The 19626-nt window shown below is 47.9% G+C and overlaps 1 protein-coding gene across 1 annotated transcript in view; it reads right to left on the minus strand.

The window, feature by feature from the left end:
• Nucleotides 1-19626, minus strand: part of pawr (PRKC, apoptosis, WT1, regulator) — a 114249-nt gene that overhangs the window by 5463 nt on the left and 89160 nt on the right. The window contains exons 5-6 of the mRNA XM_079263363.1: nt 12768-12885; nt 10-114 (exon numbers count right to left, since the gene is read on the minus strand). Coding sequence (XP_079119489.1) covers nt 10-114; nt 12768-12885 — 223 coding nt within the window. The remainder of the gene's footprint in view (nt 1-9; nt 115-12767; nt 12886-19626) is intronic.

Raw genomic sequence — 19626 nt, forward strand, 5'->3', positions numbered from 1 at the left:
AACACTTACTCTGTTCAGCAAGTCAATTTCCTCCTTCAGCTTCCCAATGATATCATCTTTATCCTGGTGGGCCTTCAGCAACCTGGCGTTCTCCTGGCGCTCTCGGGCTAGCTCCTGGAAACGAGGAGAAAAAGAACAAACCTGATCACATTTAATGATAAGAAACATCAGGAAACAGAAGAAGAATTTACTTTCATCAAACATCCAGATATTGAGAGAAACGAAGGTTTTAAGAAAAATGTGTGTGAGCTTGTGGGTTTCAGAAAGCTGCTTGAATTTCAATGAAACCGAATTAAATCATTTACAAATCTCTCAAACTCTCACCGTCCACCTCACCAGCTCCACCAGCTCCACCTGCTTCTTAACAGAAATATCTCATCAGCAAGTGCCGTTTGCATAAATTACCAACTGTATTGGTCTCAGGGTAAACTGTTAAATGTATCATGATGTGGTGGAACAGGAGATTCTCATCATGATGAGGTGGAACGGGAGATTCTCATCATGATGAGGTGGAACGGGAGATTCTCATGGTGATGAGGTGGAACGGGAGATTCTCATGGTGATGAGGCGGAACGGCAGATTCTCATGGTGATGAGGCGGAACGGGAGATTCTCATCATGATGAGGCGGAACGGGAGATTCTCATCATGATGAGGCGGAACGGGAGATTCTCATCATGATGAGGCGGAACGGGAGATTCTCATGGTGATGAGGCGGAACGGCAGATTCTCATGGTGATGAGGCGGAACGGCATATTCTCATGGTGATGAGGCGGAACGGCAGATTCTCATGGTGATGAGGCGGAACGGCAGATTCTCATGGTGATGAGGCGGAACGGCAGATTTTCATGGTGATGAGGCGGAACGGCAGATTCTCATGGTGATGAGGTGGAACGGGAGATTCTCATGGTGATGAGGTGGAACGGCAGATTCTCATGGTGATGAGGTGGAACGGCAGATTCTCATGGTGATGTGGTGGAACGGCAGATTCTCATGGTGATGAGGTGGAACGGGAGATTCTCATGGTGATGAGGTGGAACGGGAGATTCTCATGGTGATGAGGTGGAACGGGAGATTCTCATGGTGATGAGGTGGAACGGGAGATTCTCATGGTGATGAGGTGGAACGGCAGATTCTCATGGTGATGAGGTGGAACGGCAGATTCTCATGGTGATGAGGTGGAACGGGAGATTCTCATGGTGATGAGGTGGAACGGGAGATTCTCATGGTGATGAGGTGGAACGGCAGATTCTCATGGTGATGAGGTGGAACGGCAGATTCTCATGGTGATGAGGTGGAACGGGAGATTCTCATGGTGATGAGGTGGAACGGGAGATTCTCATGGTGATGAGGTGGAACGGGAGATTCTCATGGTGATGAGGTGGAACGGCAGATTCTCATGGTGATGAGGTGGAACGGCAGATTCTCATGGTGATGAGGTGGAACGGCAGATTCTCATGCTGATGAGGTGGAACGGCAGATTCTCATGCTGATGAGGTGGAACGGCAGATTCTCATGGTGATGAGGTGGAACGGCAGATTCTCATCATGATGAGGTGGAACGGGAGATTCTCATGGTGATGAGGTGGAACGGGAGATTCTCATGGTGATGAGGTGGAACGGGAGATTCTCATAATGATTAGGTGGAACGGGAGATTCTCATCATGATGAGGTGGAACGGCAGATTCTCATGGTGATGAGGTGGAACGGGAGATTCTCATCATGATGAGGTCGAACGGGAGATTCTCATCATGATGAGGTGGAACGGGAGATTCTCATGGTGATGAGGTGGAACGGGAGATTCTCATGGTGATGAGGTGGAACGGGAGATTCTCATGGTGATGAGGCGGAACGGCAGATTCTCATGGTGATGAGGCGGAACGGGAGATTCTCATAATGATTAGGTGGAATGGGAGATTCTCATCATGATGAGGCGGAACGGGAGATTCTCATGGTGATGAGGTGGAACGGGAGATTCTCATGGTGATGAGGCGGAACGGCAGATTCTCATGGTGATGAGGCGGAACGGCAGATTCTCATGGTGATGAGGCGGAACGGCAGATTCTCATGGTGATGAGGTGGAACGGGAGATTCTCATAATGATTAGGTGGAATGGGAGATTCTCATCATGATGAGGCGGAACGGGAGATTCTCATGGTGATGAGGTGGAACGGGAGATTCTCATGGTGATGAGGCGGAACGGCAGATTCTCATGGTGATGAGGCGGAACGGCAGATTCTCATGGTGATGAGGCGGAACGGGAGATTCTCATCATGATGAGGTGGAACGGGAGATTCTCATCATGATGAGGCGGAACGGGAGATTCTCATCATGATGAGGCGGAACGGGAGATTCTCATGGTGATGAGGCGGAACGGCAGATTCTCATGGTGATGAGGCGGAACGGCATATTCTCATGGTGATGAGGCGGAACGGCAGATTCTCATGGTGATGAGGCGGAACGGCAGATTCTCATGGTGATGAGGCGGAACGGCAGATTTTCATGGTGATGAGGCGGAACGGCAGATTCTCATGGTGATGAGGTGGAACGGGAGATTCTCATGGTGATGAGGTGGAACGGCAGATTCTCATGGTGATGAGGTGGAACGGGAGATTCTCATGGTGATGAGGTGGAACGGGAGATTCTCATGGTGATGAGGTGGAACGGGAGATTCTCATGGTGATGAGGTGGAACGGCAGATTCTCATGGTGATGAGGTGGAACGGCAGATTCTCATGGTGATGAGGTGGAACGGCAGATTCTCATGCTGATGAGGTGGAACGGCAGATTCTCATGCTGATGAGGTGGAACGGCAGATTCTCATGGTGATGAGGTGGAACGGCAGATTCTCATCATGATGAGGTGGAACGGGAGATTCTCATGGTGATGAGGTGGAACGGGAGATTCTCATGGTGATGAGGTGGAACGGGAGATTCTCATAATGATTAGGTGGAACGGGAGATTCTCATCATGATGAGGTGGAACGGCAGATTCTCATGGTGATGAGGTGGAACGGGAGATTCTCATCATGATGAGGTCGAACGGGAGATTCTCATCATGATGAGGTGGAACGGGAGATTCTCATGGTGATGAGGTGGAACGGGAGATTCTCATGGTGATGAGGTGGAACGGGAGATTCTCATGGTGATGAGGCGGAACGGCAGATTCTCATGGTGATGAGGCGGAACGGGAGATTCTCATAATGATTAGGTGGAATGGGAGATTCTCATCATGATGAGGCGGAACGGGAGATTCTCATGGTGATGAGGTGGAACGGGAGATTCTCATGGTGATGAGGCGGAACGGCAGATTCTCATGGTGATGAGGCGGAACGGCAGATTCTCATGGTGATGAGGCGGAACGGCAGATTCTCATGGTGATGAGGTGGAACGGGAGATTCTCATAATGATTAGGTGGAATGGGAGATTCTCATCATGATGAGGCGGAACGGGAGATTCTCATGGTGATGAGGTGGAACGGGAGATTCTCATGGTGATGAGGCGGAACGGCAGATTCTCATGGTGATGAGGCGGAACGGCAGATTCTCATGGTGATGAGGCGGAACGGGAGATTCTCATCATGATGAGGTGGAACGGGAGATTCTCATCATGATGAGGCGGAACGGGAGATTCTCATCATGATGAGGCGGAACGGGAGATTCTCATGGTGATGAGGCGGAACGGCAGATTCTCATGGTGATGAGGCGGAACGGCATATTCTCATGGTGATGAGGCGGAACGGCAGATTCTCATGGTGATGAGGCGGAACGGCAGATTCTCATGGTGATGAGGCGGAACGGCAGATTTTCATGGTGATGAGGCGGAACGGCAGATTCTCATGGTGATGAGGTGGAACGGGAGATTCTCATGGTGATGAGGTGGAACGGCAGATTCTCATGGTGATGAGGTGGAACGGGAGATTCTCATGGTGATGAGGTGGAACGGGAGATTCTCATGGTGATGAGGTGGAACGGGAGATTCTCATGGTGATGAGGTGGAACGGCAGATTCTCATGGTGATGAGGTGGAACGGCAGATTCTCATGGTGATGAGGTGGAACGGCAGATTCTCATGCTGATGAGGTGGAACGGCAGATTCTCATGCTGATGAGGTGGAACGGCAGATTCTCATGGTGATGAGGTGGAACGGCAGATTCTCATCATGATGAGGTGGAACGGGAGATTCTCATGGTGATGAGGTGGAACGGGAGATTCTCATGGTGATGAGGTGGAACGGGAGATTCTCATAATGATTAGGTGGAACGGCAGATTCTCATCATGATGAGGTGGAACGGCAGATTCTCATGGTGATGAGGTGGAACGGGAGATTCTCATCATGATGACGTCGAACGGGAGATTCTCATCATGATGAGGTGGAACGGGAGATTCTCATCATGATGAGGTGGAACGGCAGATTCTCATGGTGATGAGGTGGAACGGCAGATTCTCATGGTGATGAGGTGGAACGGCAGATTCTCATGGTGATGAGGTGGAACGGGAGATTCTCATGGTGATGAGGTGGAACGGCAGATTCTCATGGTGATGAGGTGGAACGGGAGATTCTCATCATGATGAGGTGGAACAGGAGATTCTCATGGTGATGAGGTGGAACGGCAGATTCTCATGGTGATGAGGTGGAACGGCAGATTCTCATGGTGATGAGGTGGAACGGCAGATTCTCATGGTGATGAGGTGGAACGGGAGATTCTCATGGTGATGAGGTGGAACGGGAGATTCTCATGGTGATGAGGCGGAACGGCAGATTCTCATGGTGATGAGGCGGAACGGCAGATTCTCATGGTGATGAGGCGGAACGGCAGATTCTCATGGTGATGAGGTGGAACGGGAGATTCTCATAATGATTAGGTGGAATGGGAGATTCTCATCATGATGAGGCGGAACGGGAGATTCTCATGGTGATGAGGTGGAACGGGAGATTCTCATGGTGATGAGGCGGAACGGCAGATTCTCATGGTGATGAGGCGGAACGGCAGATTCTCATGGTGATGAGGCGGAACGGGAGATTCTCATCATGATGAGGTGGAACGGGAGATTCTCATCATGATGAGGCGGAACGGGAGATTCTCATGGTGATGAGGTGGAACGGCAGATTCTCATGGTGATGAGGTGGAACGGCAGATTCTCATCATGATGAGGTGGAACGGGAGATTCTCATGGTGATGAGGTGGAACGGGAGATTCTCATGGTGATGAGGTGGAACGGCAGATTCTCATGGTGAATAGGTGGAACGGCAGATTCTCATCATGATGAGGTGGAACGGGAGATTCTCATGGTGATGAGGTGGAACGGGAGATTCTCATAATGATTAGGTGGAACGGGAGATTCTCATCATGATGAGGTGGAACGGCAGATTCTCATGGTGATGAGGTGGAACGGGAGATACTCATCGTGATGAGGTCGAACGGGAGATTCTCATCATGATGAGGTGGAACGGGAGATTCTCATGGTGATGAGGTGGAACGGGAGATTCTCATGGTGATGAGGTGGAACGGGAGATTCTCATAATGATTAGGTGGAACGGCAGATTCTCATCATGATGAGGTGGAACGGCAGATTCTCATGGTGATGAGGTGGAACGGGAGATTCTCATCATGATGACGTCAAACGGGAGATTCTCATCATGATGAGGTGGAACGGGAGATTCTCATCATGATGAGGTGGAACGGCAGATTCTCATGGTGATGAGGTGGAACGGCAGATTCTCATGGTGATGAGGTGGAACGGCAGATTCTCATGGTGATGAGGTGGAACGGGAGATTCTCATGGTGATGAGGTGGAACGGCAGATTCTCATGGTGATGAGGTGGAACGGGAGATTCTCATCATGATGAGGTGGAACAGGAGATTCTCATGGTGATGAGGTGGAACGGCAGATTCTCATGGTGATGAGGTGGAACGGCAGATTCTCATGGTGATGAGGTGGAACGGCAGATTCTCATGGTGATGAGGTGGAACGGGAGATTCTCATGGTGATGAGGTGGAACGGGAGATTCTCATGGTGATGAGGTGGAACGGGAGATTCTCATAATGATTAGGTGGAACGGGAGATTCTCATCATGATGAGGTGGAACGGCAGATTCTCATGGTGATGAGGTGGAACGGGAGATTCTCATCATGATGAGGTCGAACGGGAGATTCTCATCATGATGAGGTGGAACGGGAGATTCTCATGGTGATGAGGTGGAACGGGAGATTCTCATAATGATTAGGTGGAACGGGAGATTCTCATCATGATGAGGTGGAACGGCAGATTCTCATGGTGATGAGGTGGAACGGGAGATTCTCATCATGATGACGTCGAACGGGAGATTCTCATCATGATGAGGTGGAACGGGAGATTCTCATGGTGATGAGGTGGAACGGGAGATTCTCATGGTGATGAGGTGGAACGGGAGATTCTCATGGTGATGAGGTGGAACGGCAGATTCTCATGGTGATGAGGCGGAACGGCAGATTCTCATGGTGATGAGGCGGAACGGCAGATTCTCATGGTGATGAGGTGGAACGGCAGATTCTCATGGTGATGAGGTGGAACGGGAGATTCTCATCATGATGAGGTGGAACGGCAGATTCTCATGGTGATGAGGTGGAACGGCAGATTCTCATGGTGATGAGGTGGAACGGGAGATTCTCATGGTGATGAGGTGGAACGGGAGATTCTCATGGTGATGAGGTGGAACGGCAGATTCTCATGGTGATGAGGTGGAACGGGAGATTCTCATCATGATGAGGTGGAACAGGAGATTCTCATGGTGATGAGGTGGAACGGCAGATTCTCATGGTGATGAGGTGGAACGGCAGATTCTCATGGTGATGAGGTGGAACGGGAGATTCTCATCATGATGAGGTGGAACGGGAGATTCTCATCATGATGTGGTGGAACGGGAGATTCTCATCATGATGAGGTGGAACGGGAGATTCTCATGGTGATGAGGCGGAACGGCAGATTCTCATGGTGATGAGGTGGAACGGGAGATTCTCATCATGATGAGGCGGAACGGGAGATTCTCATGGTGATGAGGTGGAACGGGAGATTCTCATGGTGATGAGGCGGAACGGCAGATTCTCATGGTGATGAGGCGGAACGGGAGATTCTCATGGTGATGAGGTGGAACGGGAGATTCTCATCATGATGAGGCGGAATGGGAGATTCTCATGGTGATGAGGTGGAACGGCAGATTCTCATGGTGATGAGGTGGAACGGCAGATTCTCATCATGATGAGGTGGAACGGGAGATTCTCATGGTGATGAGGTGGAACGGGAGATTCTCATGGTGATGAGGTGGAACGGCAGATTCTCATGGTGAATAGGTGGAACGGCAGATTCTCATCATGATGAGGTGGAACGGGAGATTCTCATGGTGATGAGGTGGAACGGGAGATTCTCATAATGATTAGGTGGAACGGGAGATTCTCATCATGATGAGGTGGAACGGCAGATTCTCATGGTGATGAGGTGGAACGGGAGATTCTCATCGTGATGAGGTAGAACGGGAGATTCTCATCATGATGAGGTGGAACGGGAGATTCTCATGGTGATGAGGTGGAACGGGAGATTCTCATGGTGATGAGGTGGAACGGGAGATTCTCATAATGATTAGGTGGAACGGGAGATTCTCATCATGATGAGGTGGAACGGCAGATTCTCATGGTGATGAGGTGGAACGGGAGATTCTCATCATGATGACGTCGAACGGGAGATTCTCATCATGATGACGTCGAACGGGAGATTCTCATCATGATGAGGTGGAACGGGAGATTCTCATCATGATGAGGTGGAACGGCAGATTCTCATGGTGATGAGGTGGAACGGCAGATTCTCATGGTGATGAGGTGGAACGGCAGATTCTCATGGTGATGAGGTGGAACGGGAGATTCTCATGGTGATGAGGTGGAACGGCAGATTCTCATGGTGATGAGGTGGAACGGGAGATTCTCATCATGATGAGGTGGAACAGGAGATTCTCATGGTGATGAGGTGGAACGGCAGATTCTCATGGTGATGAGGTGGAACGGCAGATTCTCATGGTGATGAGGTGGAACGGCAGATTCTCATGGTGATGAGGTGGAACGGGAGATTCTCATGGTGATGAGGTGGAACGGGAGATTCTCATGGTGATGAGGTGGAACGGGAGATTCTCATAATGATTAGGTGTAACGGGAGATTCTCATCATGATGAGGTGGAACGGCAGATTCTCATGGTGATGAGGTGGAACGGGAGATTCTCATCATGATGAGGTCGAACGGGAGATTCTCATCATGATGAGGTGGAACGGGAGATTCTCATGGTGATGAGGTGGAACGGGAGATTCTCATCATGATGAGGTGGAACGGCAGATTCTCATGGTGATGAGGTGGAACGGGAGATTCTCATCGTGATGACGTCGAACGGGAGATTCTCATCATGATGACGTCGAACGGGAGATTCTCATCATGATGAGGTGGAACGGGAGATTCTCATGGTGATGAGGTGGAACGGGAGATTCTCATGGTGATGAGGTGGAACGGCAGATTCTCATGGTGATGAGGCGGAACGGCAGATTCTCATGGTGATGAGGCGGAACGGCAGATTCTCATGGTGATGAGGTGGAACGGCAGATTCTCATGGTGATGAGGTGGAACGGGAGATTCTCATCATGATGAGGTGGAACGGCAGATTCTCATGGTGATGAGGTGGAACGGCAGATTCTCATGGTGATGAGGTGGAACGGGAGATTCTCATGGTGATGAGGTGGAACGGGAGATTCTCATGGTGATGAGGTGGAACGGCAGATTCTCATGGTGATGAGGTGGAACGGGAGATTCTCATCATGATGAGGTGGAACAGGAGATTCTCATGGTGATGAGGTGGAACGGCAGATTCTCATGGTGATGAGGTGGAACGGCAGATTCTCATGGTGATGAGGTGGAACGGGAGATTCTCATCATGATGAGGTGGAACGGGAGATTCTCATCATGATGTGGTGGAACGGGAGATTCTCATCATGATGAGGTGGAACGGGAGATTCTCATCATGATGTGGTGGAACGGGAGATTCTCATCATGATGTGGTGGAACGGGAGATTCTCATCATGATGAGGTGGAACGGGAGATTCTCATGGTGATGAGGTGGAACGGGAGATTCTCATGGTGATGAGGTGGAACGGCAGATTCTCATCATGATGAGGTGGAACGGGAGATTCTCATCATGATGAGGTGGAACGGCAGATTCTCATGGTGATGAGGTGGAACGGCAGATTCTCATCATGATGAGGTGGAACGGGAGATTCTCATCATGATGAGGTGGAACGGGAGATTCTCATGGTGATGAGGTGGAACGGGAGATTCTCATCATGATGAGGTGGAACGGGAGATTCTCATCATGATGAGGTGGAACGGGAGATTCTCATCATGATGAGGTGGAACGGGAGATTCTCATCATGATGTGGTGGAACGGGAGATTCTCATCATGATGTGGTGGAACGGGAGATTCTCATCATGATGAGGTGGAACGGGAGATTCTCATCGTGATGAGGTGGAACGGGAGATTCTCATGGTGATGAGGTGGAACGGCAGATTCTCATCATGATGAGGTGGAACGGGAGATTCTCATCATGATGAGGTGGAACGGCAGATTCTCATGGTGATGAGGTGGAACGGCAGATTCTCATGGTGATGAGGTGGAACGGCAGATTCTCATGGTGATGAGGTGGAACGGGAGATTCTCATCATGATGAGGTGGAACGGGAGATTCTCATCATGATGAGGTGGAACGGCAGATTCTCATGGTGATGAGGTGGAACGGCAGATTCTCATGGTGATGAGGTGGAACGGCAGATTCTCATGGTGATGAGGTGGAACGGCAGATTCTCATCATGATGTGGTGGAACGGGAGATTCTCATGGTGATGAGGTGGAACGGGAGATTCTCATAATGATTAGGTGGAACGGGAGATTCTCATCATGATGAGGTGGAATGGCAGATTCTCATGGTGATGAGGTGGAACGGGAGATTCTCATCATGATGAGGTCGAACGGGAGATTCTCATCATGATGAGGTGGAACGGGAGATTCTCATGGTGATGAGGTGGAACGGGAGATTCTCATCATGATGAGGTGGAACGGGAGATTCTCATCATGATGAGGTGGAACGGGAGATTCTCATGGTGATGAGGTGGAACGGGAGATTCTCATGGTGATGAGGTGGAACGGGAGATTCTCATGGTGACATTCACTTGACAAATCTTCATGCTTTCTCAATTTAATGTACACGTCAGTAAGTCAACAATGAGGCAGTTTTATTAAATGTTCCTGCCTTTTTTTGTCCCACGGATCTTTTGGAATCTAAACCTGCAGAGCTGCAGGTTTGACATCTCATATGACAATAAGATCCTATCAGTGTTTCAGAGCTCTGACTCCCACCAGATTGTCAGCTTAGAGCTGCAATAAAAGCAGCTTTGTTCAGATGATTTTCCAATTTCAGTTCTTTGTGTAGCTGCCAAAGTTTGGATTTTCTGTCTAAAAACTGCAGCTCCGCTCTGAAAAGAAAAACTCTCTATGATGTAGGAGAGATGACCTTTAACAGTTCAGATATGTCTTTTCCTTCAGCTCAGACCTATCAGACACTCAACCCCTCTCTGCTCCCACGGCAGAAACTCAAGACAGAATCAAATGTCACCACGGCCGGTTTTGCACAGAGGTTTTAAAAGTAAGTGCGGCTGTGACCCTGCTGGGGCCTTCCTCTGGGTCAAATGGCCAGAAACGATATTTCACACCCTTTATTTTCTTTCTTTAACTTTCCCACATTCAGCCAGACACGTACGGCAGGTCTGATGGTGTGAAATTGCTCTCGGCTGAATCTCTCTGACTCCCGGCTGCAACTTTCAGCCATCAGACAGAACTAAAAACCCTCAGAGGTGCAGAGCTGATTGCTAGATGAAACCTGCTCTCTCAAGTCAATTAAGCTCCGGTTGGAACCGGGTCAGACCAAACACCTGGACAGATCTGAAGCCCCACAGACGTCTGGTACCGCTTCGGTATGAATTCAAAGCTTTAAATATCTACTTTCAAACCTTTGGAAGGCAGGGAGAAATTCTGTTATGAACAGCTTCATTCCCAGGTAATCTTCTACTATAACTGCTCGATTGGTTACTATGGAAACAACTTTATTCTCCTCTGCAAAAGAAAGAAAACTGAGCGGACAGAAAACAGGAATTTCATGATGTCTGCATGTAAATGTGATGTTTGTTCTGCTCATGGGGTCATTCAGAGGTTCAGACAGGAACAACATGCACTCATTTCACCCTCCATGTGGAAGGAGGCGGGCGTGCGCGTGCTGGCTTTGTAGCACAAAAACCTGAATGAAAGGAAGATTGAATTGTTTGGTTTGTGAGTCATTTGCTGTGAATGTTAAGGATTTAAAGAGGCTTTAACTGGAAAACAGCAGTTAAAAATAAATTAATCTGTTTTATAAAACGTCTGCAGATGCCTGTTCTGATTCAGACACATCTGTGAGCTTCTGAATGCACATATGTCCAATGTGATTGGCTGCTTGGATTATTTTACTACCAAGCGATGTGGACGATGAGTCAGCAGGATGGTGGTGTAGTTATTCTAACTGCTGGAGGAAGTTGCAGCTCTTTAGGTTTATGTGTTGCAGGATCCTCGTCAGGGTCTGAGGACATAAACCGTTATTTCACTCTGCAGCAACACCGTTTACAGTGATGTTAGTCATTTTCTGTGGCGCTAACGCAGCTACAGGAAACACTGGCGCTTCGAGGAGCAGGGCAGTTAAAATAACAATAAATACGATGAAACATCTCTATTTGTAATTTCTGCTCTGCGAATAAATGTTTTTTTCCCTACGGAATTTAATCTATGAGGAGAATAAATTAATTATTCACTGAATATAGTTATATATTCCAAGCCTGCTGGAATGTGGAGGAAGATGTCCCAACACCCGCACAAGACTTGGATTGGCCAGTCTTCCGCATCTCAGCCTCTACCCTTGGTGCTTTAGGATTGGTGGAGGACTGAAGGCTCATTGGCTACCTCCTCCGCCACTCTCCTATTTAAGGGACGTCATCAACCTCAGTCAGGGCAGCTGTGTTTGAGTGTGACACAGTTTGCCACTGTTGTACTGTTTGTGGGTTTTGCTGAGATTTTGTCTTCTGGGACTCTTTGACTTGTTGTAGAGTTACAGAACCTGTAGTGATTTTGTCTGTGATTACAGAGCTGTTTTGGGTTTTGTGTTATTGTATTAAGAAAGTTATCTCTGCCGTATTGGGAGGTTTTGAGTTATCCCTTTTGGAGTTTTGTTAAATAGTGGGTTTTGCTGCTGTCACAGGATGTTTTAAGTTCTACCCTTTAGTTTCCTTGGTTTGAATCATTGTAAATAAAATCCCACCTTTTATTGGAACTTTTAGTTGCCACTCCTCTTTTGTGTTGCAACCCCCTTTTCCTCCTAGACACCACTGGGGTCGTAACATTGTGGAGTTGCGACGCAGACCTGTAGCGTGCTTCTTAAAAAGGTGGATCATCTGCTGGCCGATACAACCAGCAGATGCTCAGTGAGTCTCAGGTCTGTTTGACGGGGAAGGACTCGGATCTCTCAGGAACAACGGGAGCCGGGGGGGGGGTCAAGCTGCCAGCCTGTGTGCTGCATCTCATCTGCAGCCTCGTCTCAGACCACAAACCTGCATTTACTCACCTTTTAGTCCAAAATAATACGTTTTAAGCCTTTATTAGGGGATTGTCAGCAGTCTGGTGTACACACCTTCTCCAGCTCCTCCAGCCTTTTCTCCAGGCTTCCAGCTCCTCCGTTTCTGCCGTGGCGGTTGTGTCGCTGCCTGCCGCCCCCGCCGACCTCCTCCTCACACCCGTGTCCTGCAGAGCTGCATCGCACATATAAAGCAAGAAAACCTCTGATTTAACTTTAAGTGAGTCAGAAAGTTGTATGAATCAGGTATGAAGGTATGAATCACAGCCGGGGTATTACGCTCCAACGGGATGACACATCCGTCATTAAAAAGCAGGTGGGACTATCTTCTGAGCATTTGCCCTTTCAATAAGGCATGCATTATTAACACCCTTCTGCCTTTTATTCCTTTAATGGAGAGGAGGCTGATGAGGATTTGCAACTTTGGTGCAAAGAGGATTCTGATTAGGAAACTATTCCCATATTACAGCTCCAAACAGGCAGGGATGCCTCACTGCTCTTCAGTTTCTGAAAAGAAAATGGATTCAAAAGGTTTTGAATGCAGCTGAAGCAGAACATTAACCTTATCTACTTTTCACTTTTCACTCGCTGCGTAGAGACCGAGGTGCCGTTTACTTTCCTGCTTATTCTCATAATCACTGAGGTGAAAACTTCGAACAAACTGCCACGACGCCCCCTCCCTGGTAGGAGCAGGATGTGGCAGGTTTGTAAAAGCCCCTCCCCATGAGAATTACTCGCCGAGCTGTCTGAGGAGGAGCTGCTGGTGTTGTTTCTGCAGCTGAAACAGACGGGAAAGCTGCTGGCGAGACGAAGAACAAACAGAACTTCGTTGTAGCGTCTGCACTTGTTTCAACACCTGCCAGATGGAAAAGGGAATCTGATGCAGAAACACGTCTGTAAAAAGTTGGAACAGGAGCAATGAAGGCTGGAAAAGTAACAACTGGAGGAGCTGTAGAAAACCAGGGTCATTAGTAACAGGTCAGTGACATGACTGGTATAAAAGGAGCATTTCAGAGAGGCAGAGTCTCTCAGGTGGAAAGATCTAAAAACTGTAGAATGATTTCAGAAAAACTGTGAACACTTTAAACCATCTAAAGCAGGGGTGGACAACTCTAGTCCTCGAGGGCTGCAGTCCTACAGGTGTTCAGAGTTTCCCGGCTGCAAGACACTTGGGTCACATCAAAGGCTGATTAGCAGACTGGTGCAGAGTTTGATGCTAGGCACTGCACCAGTCTGCTAATGAGGTTAGGTGTGTTGCAGCAGGGAAACTCCTAACATTTGCAGGAGTATTGTACCCGGGGACTAGAGATGCCCACCTCTGCTCTAAAGTCTATAGTATCATCATAAGATTCAGGGGGAATCTCTGTATGGACAGGACAAGGCTGAAGGTCAGACTGGATGCTGATGATCTTCTGCATTAAACACAGACATGATTCTCTACTGGAAACCAGTGCATGAACTCAGGAAGCTTCCAGAAACCAGTGTGAACCCAGTTCAGACTGAAATCCACACCTGCAGGTTAAAGCTCCATCATATGTGAAGAGGATCCAGAAACACGCCGTCTTCTCTGGACCAAAGCTCATTTAAAATGTTCTGAGTGGAAACCTGGATGAAGATGTGGAATAGTTTGTGGACAGCATGGACGGCGTGTCCTGCAGACTAAAGAGGAGAGGGAGCATCCAGCTTGTTATCAGCCTGCATCTCTGATGGGATGGGGTTGCATTAGTGCCGATGGCGTGGGCAGCTTCCACATCTGGGAAGCTCCATCAATGCTGAAACATCTGCTCCCATCCAGACAACGTCTCTTTCAGGGAAGACCTTGCAGGTTCCACCATGCTGGACCACATCCTGATGGTGGAACAGGAGAACTGGTCTGCTGCAGTCCAGTTTCACCAGTACAAAACATCTGGAGCATCATGGAAGCAGAAATCCAGCAACAAGGTCCAGTAGAGCAGCTGGAATCCTGCATCAGACCAGAACGGGACAACATTCCTCTCCCGAAACTCCAGCAGCTGCTCTCCTCACTTCCCAGATGTTTACAGATGTTAGAAGAAGAGGAGAAGCAACACAAAGTCTGCAGTTTAGTATCGAATTTAAACTTCTTACTAAAACAAGCCGTTTTTAGACTCCTGTTTACATCCGGTCCTCAGGACTCGCTGCCTGCATGTTCTATATGTCTTCCTACTCCAACACACCTGATTCAGCTTCACATGTTACTGGTTTTTCTTCTAAAGCCGCTGAGGACCAGGACTGAGAAACAGTAATTTTCTGTAGAAAACAGTTTATTTTAGTTCTTTCTTCCAACGAGCCGAATGCTGCAGTGAGCGCCGTTTGATCGAGAACAGTCCTTGAAACTCGCTGCTCGCCAGCACCCAGATAAAGTGCATTTCATTTGTCTCTGTAACCGTGGCTCCTCAAGGCCAGCCTTCCTTTATCGGCATGCACACACCCACGGCACGTGCACATCCTCACAAAGCACCGAGGCTCCTTTTCGTCTGCGAGAGCCATCGCTTTCAGATGTCTTTGGTGGTGCCCAGGAACACAAAGCCAACAAACACACAGGAGTACTCCAGGATGCACAGCAGGCGCTGAAGCCAAGCCTAAACATCCACAGCTTCAAGACTAAATATCACACTGTGGCCCATTAGCACCCTGCAGGGTGAGGTCTGGGGGGGAAGACAGGTTGAGCCAATCGCACACTCTCAGAAGGCTCAGCAGGAGGGAGGGAGCATGCACAAACAAGAGAAGTAGCTACAGCAACAGACTCAGCTGTATCAGCATCTCAGCTCCAGAACGGCTGCAGACCTGCTGCATTCGTCACAGTAAAAACAGGAAAACATTGTTGTTCTGCAATCTGAACAAAACATTTACTTCCAAACTTCTCAACAAGAAGAGCTGAGCTTTGACCTCAATCTCCCCCCTGAGATGAGCTGAAGTCCTTTATTTCTTTTTGAAAAGGTAAAAGAAGCTTTTGTTTGTCACAGATACAACATCCACACGTCCCAATAGGCTGGATGGACTCAGTGTCGATGTTGTGGTGTTTGTTCTGGTGCTGTTCTGGATGGTAGCATCCAGAATGTCGTATCTGTTCTGGATGGTAGTATCCAGAATGTTGTTCCTGTTCTGGATGGTAGTATCCAGAATGTCGTTCCTGTTCTGGATGGTAGTATCCAGAATGTTGTTCTTGTTCTGGATGGTAGTATCCAGAACGTTGTTCCTGTTCTGGATGGTAGTATCCAGAACGTCGTTCCTGTTCTGGATGGTAGTATCCAGAATGTTGTTCTTGTTCTGGATGGTAGCATACAGAACGTTGTTCCTGTTCTGGATGGTAGTATCCAGAACGTCGTTCCTGTTCTGGATGGTAGTATCCAGAACGTCGTTCCTGTTCTGGATGGTAGTATCCAGAATGTCGTTCTTGTTCTGGATGGTAGTATCCAGAATGTTGTTCTTGTTCTGGATGGTAGCATCCAGAATGTTGTTTCTGTTCTGGATGGTAGTATCCAGAATGTTGTTCCTGTTCTGGATGGTAGTATCCAGAACGTCGTTCCTGTTCTGGATGGTAGTATCCAGAACATTGTTCCTGTTCTGGATGGTAGTATCCAGAATGATGTTGCTGTTCTGGATGGTAGTATCCAGAATGTTGTTCCTGTTCTGGATGGTAGCATACAGAACGTTGTTCCTGTTCTGGATACTACCATCCAGAACGTCGTTCCTGTTCTGGATGGTGGTATCCAGGATGTCGTTCCTGTTCTGGATGGTGGTATCCAGAATGTTGTTCCTGGTCTGGATGGTGGTATCCAGAATGTCGTTCCTGTTCTGGATGGTAGTATCCAGAATGTCGTTCCTGTTCTGGATGGTAGTATCCAGAATGTTGTTCTTGTTCTGGATGGTAGTATCCAGAATGTTGTTCTTGTTCTGGATGGTAGTATCCAGAATGTCGTTCCTGTTCTGGATGGTAGTATCCAGAACGTCGTTCCTGTTCTGGATGGTAGTATCCAGAATGTTGTTCTTGTTCTGGATGGTAGTATCCAGAACGTCGTTCCTGTTCTGGATGGTAGTATCCAGAACGTCGTCCCTGTTCTGGATGGTAGTATCCAGAATGTTGTTCTTGTTCTGGATGGTAGCATACAGAACGTTGTTCTTGTTCTGGATGGTAGCATACAGAACGTTGTTCCTGTTCTGGATGGTAGTATCCAGAACGTCGTTCCTGTTCTGGATGGTAGTATCCAGAACGTCGTTCCTGTTCTGGATGGTAGTATCCAGAATGTCGTTCTTGTTCTGGATGGTAGTATCCAGAATGTTGTTCTTGTTCTGGATGGTAGCATCCAGAATGTTGCTGTTCTGGATGGTAGTATCCAGAATGTTGTTCCTGTTCTGGATGGTAGTATCCAGAATGTTGTTCCTGTTCTGGATGGTAGTATCCAGAACGTCGTTCCTGTTCTGGATGGTAGTATCCAGAATGATGTTGCTGTTCTGGATGGTAGTATCCAGAATGATGTTGCTGTTCTGGATGGTAGTATCCAGAACGTTGTTCCTGTTCTGGATGGTAGTATCCAGAACGTCGTTCCTGTTCTGGATGGTAGTATCCAGGATGTCGTTCCTGTTCTGGATGGTAGTATCCAGAATGATGTTCCTGTTCTGGATGGTAGTATCCAGAATGTTGTTCCTGTTCTGGATGGTAGTATCCAGAATGTTGTTCCTGTTCTGGATGGTAGTATCCAGAATGTTGTTCCTGTTCTGGATGGTAGTATCCAGAATGTTGTTTCTGTTCTGGATGGTAGTATCCAGAATGTTGTTCCTGTTCTGGATGGTAGTATCCAGAATGATGTTGCTGTTCTGGATGGTAGTATCCAGAATGTTGTTCCTGTTCTGGATGGTAGCATACAGAACGTTGTTCCTGTTCTGGATACTACCATCCAGAACGTCGTTCCTGTTCTGGATGGTAGTATCCAGGATGTCGTTCCTGTTCTGGATGGTAGTATCCAGAATGTTGTTCCTGGTCTGGATGGTGGTATCCAGAATGTCGTTCCTGTTCTGGATGGTAGTATCCAGAATGTCGTTCCTGTTCTGGATGGTAGTATCCAGAACGTCGTTCCTGTTCTGGATGGTAGTATCCAGAATGTTGTTCTTGTTCTGGATGGTAGTATCCAGAATGTCGTTCCTGTTCTGGATGGTAGTATCCAGAATGTCGTTCCTGTTCTGGGCGGTAGTATCCAGAATGTCGTTCCTGTTCTGGATGGTAGTATCCAGAACGTCGTTCCTGTTCTGGATGGTAGTATCCAGAACGTTGTTCCTGTTCTGGATGGTAGTATCCAGAATGTTGTTCTTGTTCTGGATGGTAGTATCCAGAACGTCGTTCCTGTTCTGGATGGTAGTATCCAGAACGTCGTTCCTGTTCTGGATGGTAGTATCCAGAATGTTGTTCTTGTTCTGGATGGTAGTATCCAGAATGTTGTTCTTGTTCTGGATGGTAGCATCCAGAACGTTGTTCCTGTTCTGGATGGTAGTATCCAGAATGATGTTGCTGTTCTGGATGGTAGTATCCAGAACGTCGTTCCTGTTCTGGATGGTAGTATCCAGAACGTCGTTCCTGTTCTGGATGGTAGTATCCAGGATGTCGTTCCTGTTCTGGATGGTAGTATCCAGAATGTTGTTCCTGTTCTGGATGGTAGTATCCAGAATGTTGTTCCTGTTCTGGATGGTAGTATCCAGAATGTTGTTCCTGTTCTGGATGGTAGTATCCAGAATGTTGTTCCTGTTCTGGATGGTAGTATCCAGAATGTTGTTCCTGTTCTGGATGGTAGTATCCAGAACGTCGTTCCTGTTCTGGATGGTAGTATCCAGAATGATGTTGCTGTTCTGGATGGTAGTATCCAGAATGTTGTTCCTGTTCTGGATGGTAGCATACAGAACGTTGTTCCTGTTCTGGATGGTAGTATCCAGAACGTCGTTCCTGTTCTGGATGGTAGTATCCAGAACATTGTTCCTGTTCTGGATGGTAGTATCCAGAATGATGTTGCTGTTCTGGATGGTAGTATCCAGAATGTTGTTCCTGTTCTGGATGGTAGCATACAGAACGTTGTTCCTGTTCTGGATGGTAGTATCCAGAACGTCGTTCCTGTCCTGGATGGTAGTATCCAGGATGTCGTTCCTGTTCTGGATGATAGTATCCAGAATGATGTTCCTGTTCTGGATGGTAGTATCCAGAATGTTGTTCCTGTTCTGGATGGTAGTATCCAGAATGTTGTTCCTGTTCTGGATGGTAGTATCCAGAATGTTGTTCCTGTTCTGGATGGTAGTATCCAGAATGTTGTTCCTGTTCTGGATGGTAGTATGCAGAATGTTGTTTCTGTTCTGGATGGTAGTATCCAGAATGTTGTTCCTGTTCTGGATGGTAGTATGCAGAATGTTGTTCCTGTTCTGGATGGTAGTATCCAGAACGTCGTTCCTGTTCTGGATGGTAGTATCCAGAATGTTGTTTCTGTTCTGGATGGTAGTATCCAGAACATTGTTCCTCTTCTGGATGGTAGTATCCAGAACGTTGTTCCAGTCAAACAGATAAATGCCAGAGGTAACAATCCATCCAGCATCTCTCTGCTGATCTGAAACCATGTAATGGCAGCTTTTCCAGAGAAATCCAGTGTCTGCCGCCTCCTCCAGATAATCAGAGGACATCTTGAGGTGTTCCCACAGCAGCTGGGAGACGTAGTTCCCTCGTCATGTGAAGCCGCGTCATGTCTCAGTGTCTTCTCCGGGTGCTGAACAGGCAGGTAGGGCATGTTGGGCCAGGTGTCTGCAGCCTGAGGCATTTCTGCACTGACTCACACTCTCCAGAAGATTCATCTATGTTCGCTGCCAAATATGATTGATTTGTGCCAAGAAATGATCAATAAATAATGTAACGTTGAAAGACATT

This window comes from Telmatherina bonti, assembly GCF_933228915.1.
Source record: "Telmatherina bonti genome assembly, chromosome: 23".
In the NCBI taxonomy this organism is placed as follows: Eukaryota; Metazoa; Chordata; class Actinopteri; order Atheriniformes; family Telmatherinidae; genus Telmatherina; species Telmatherina bonti.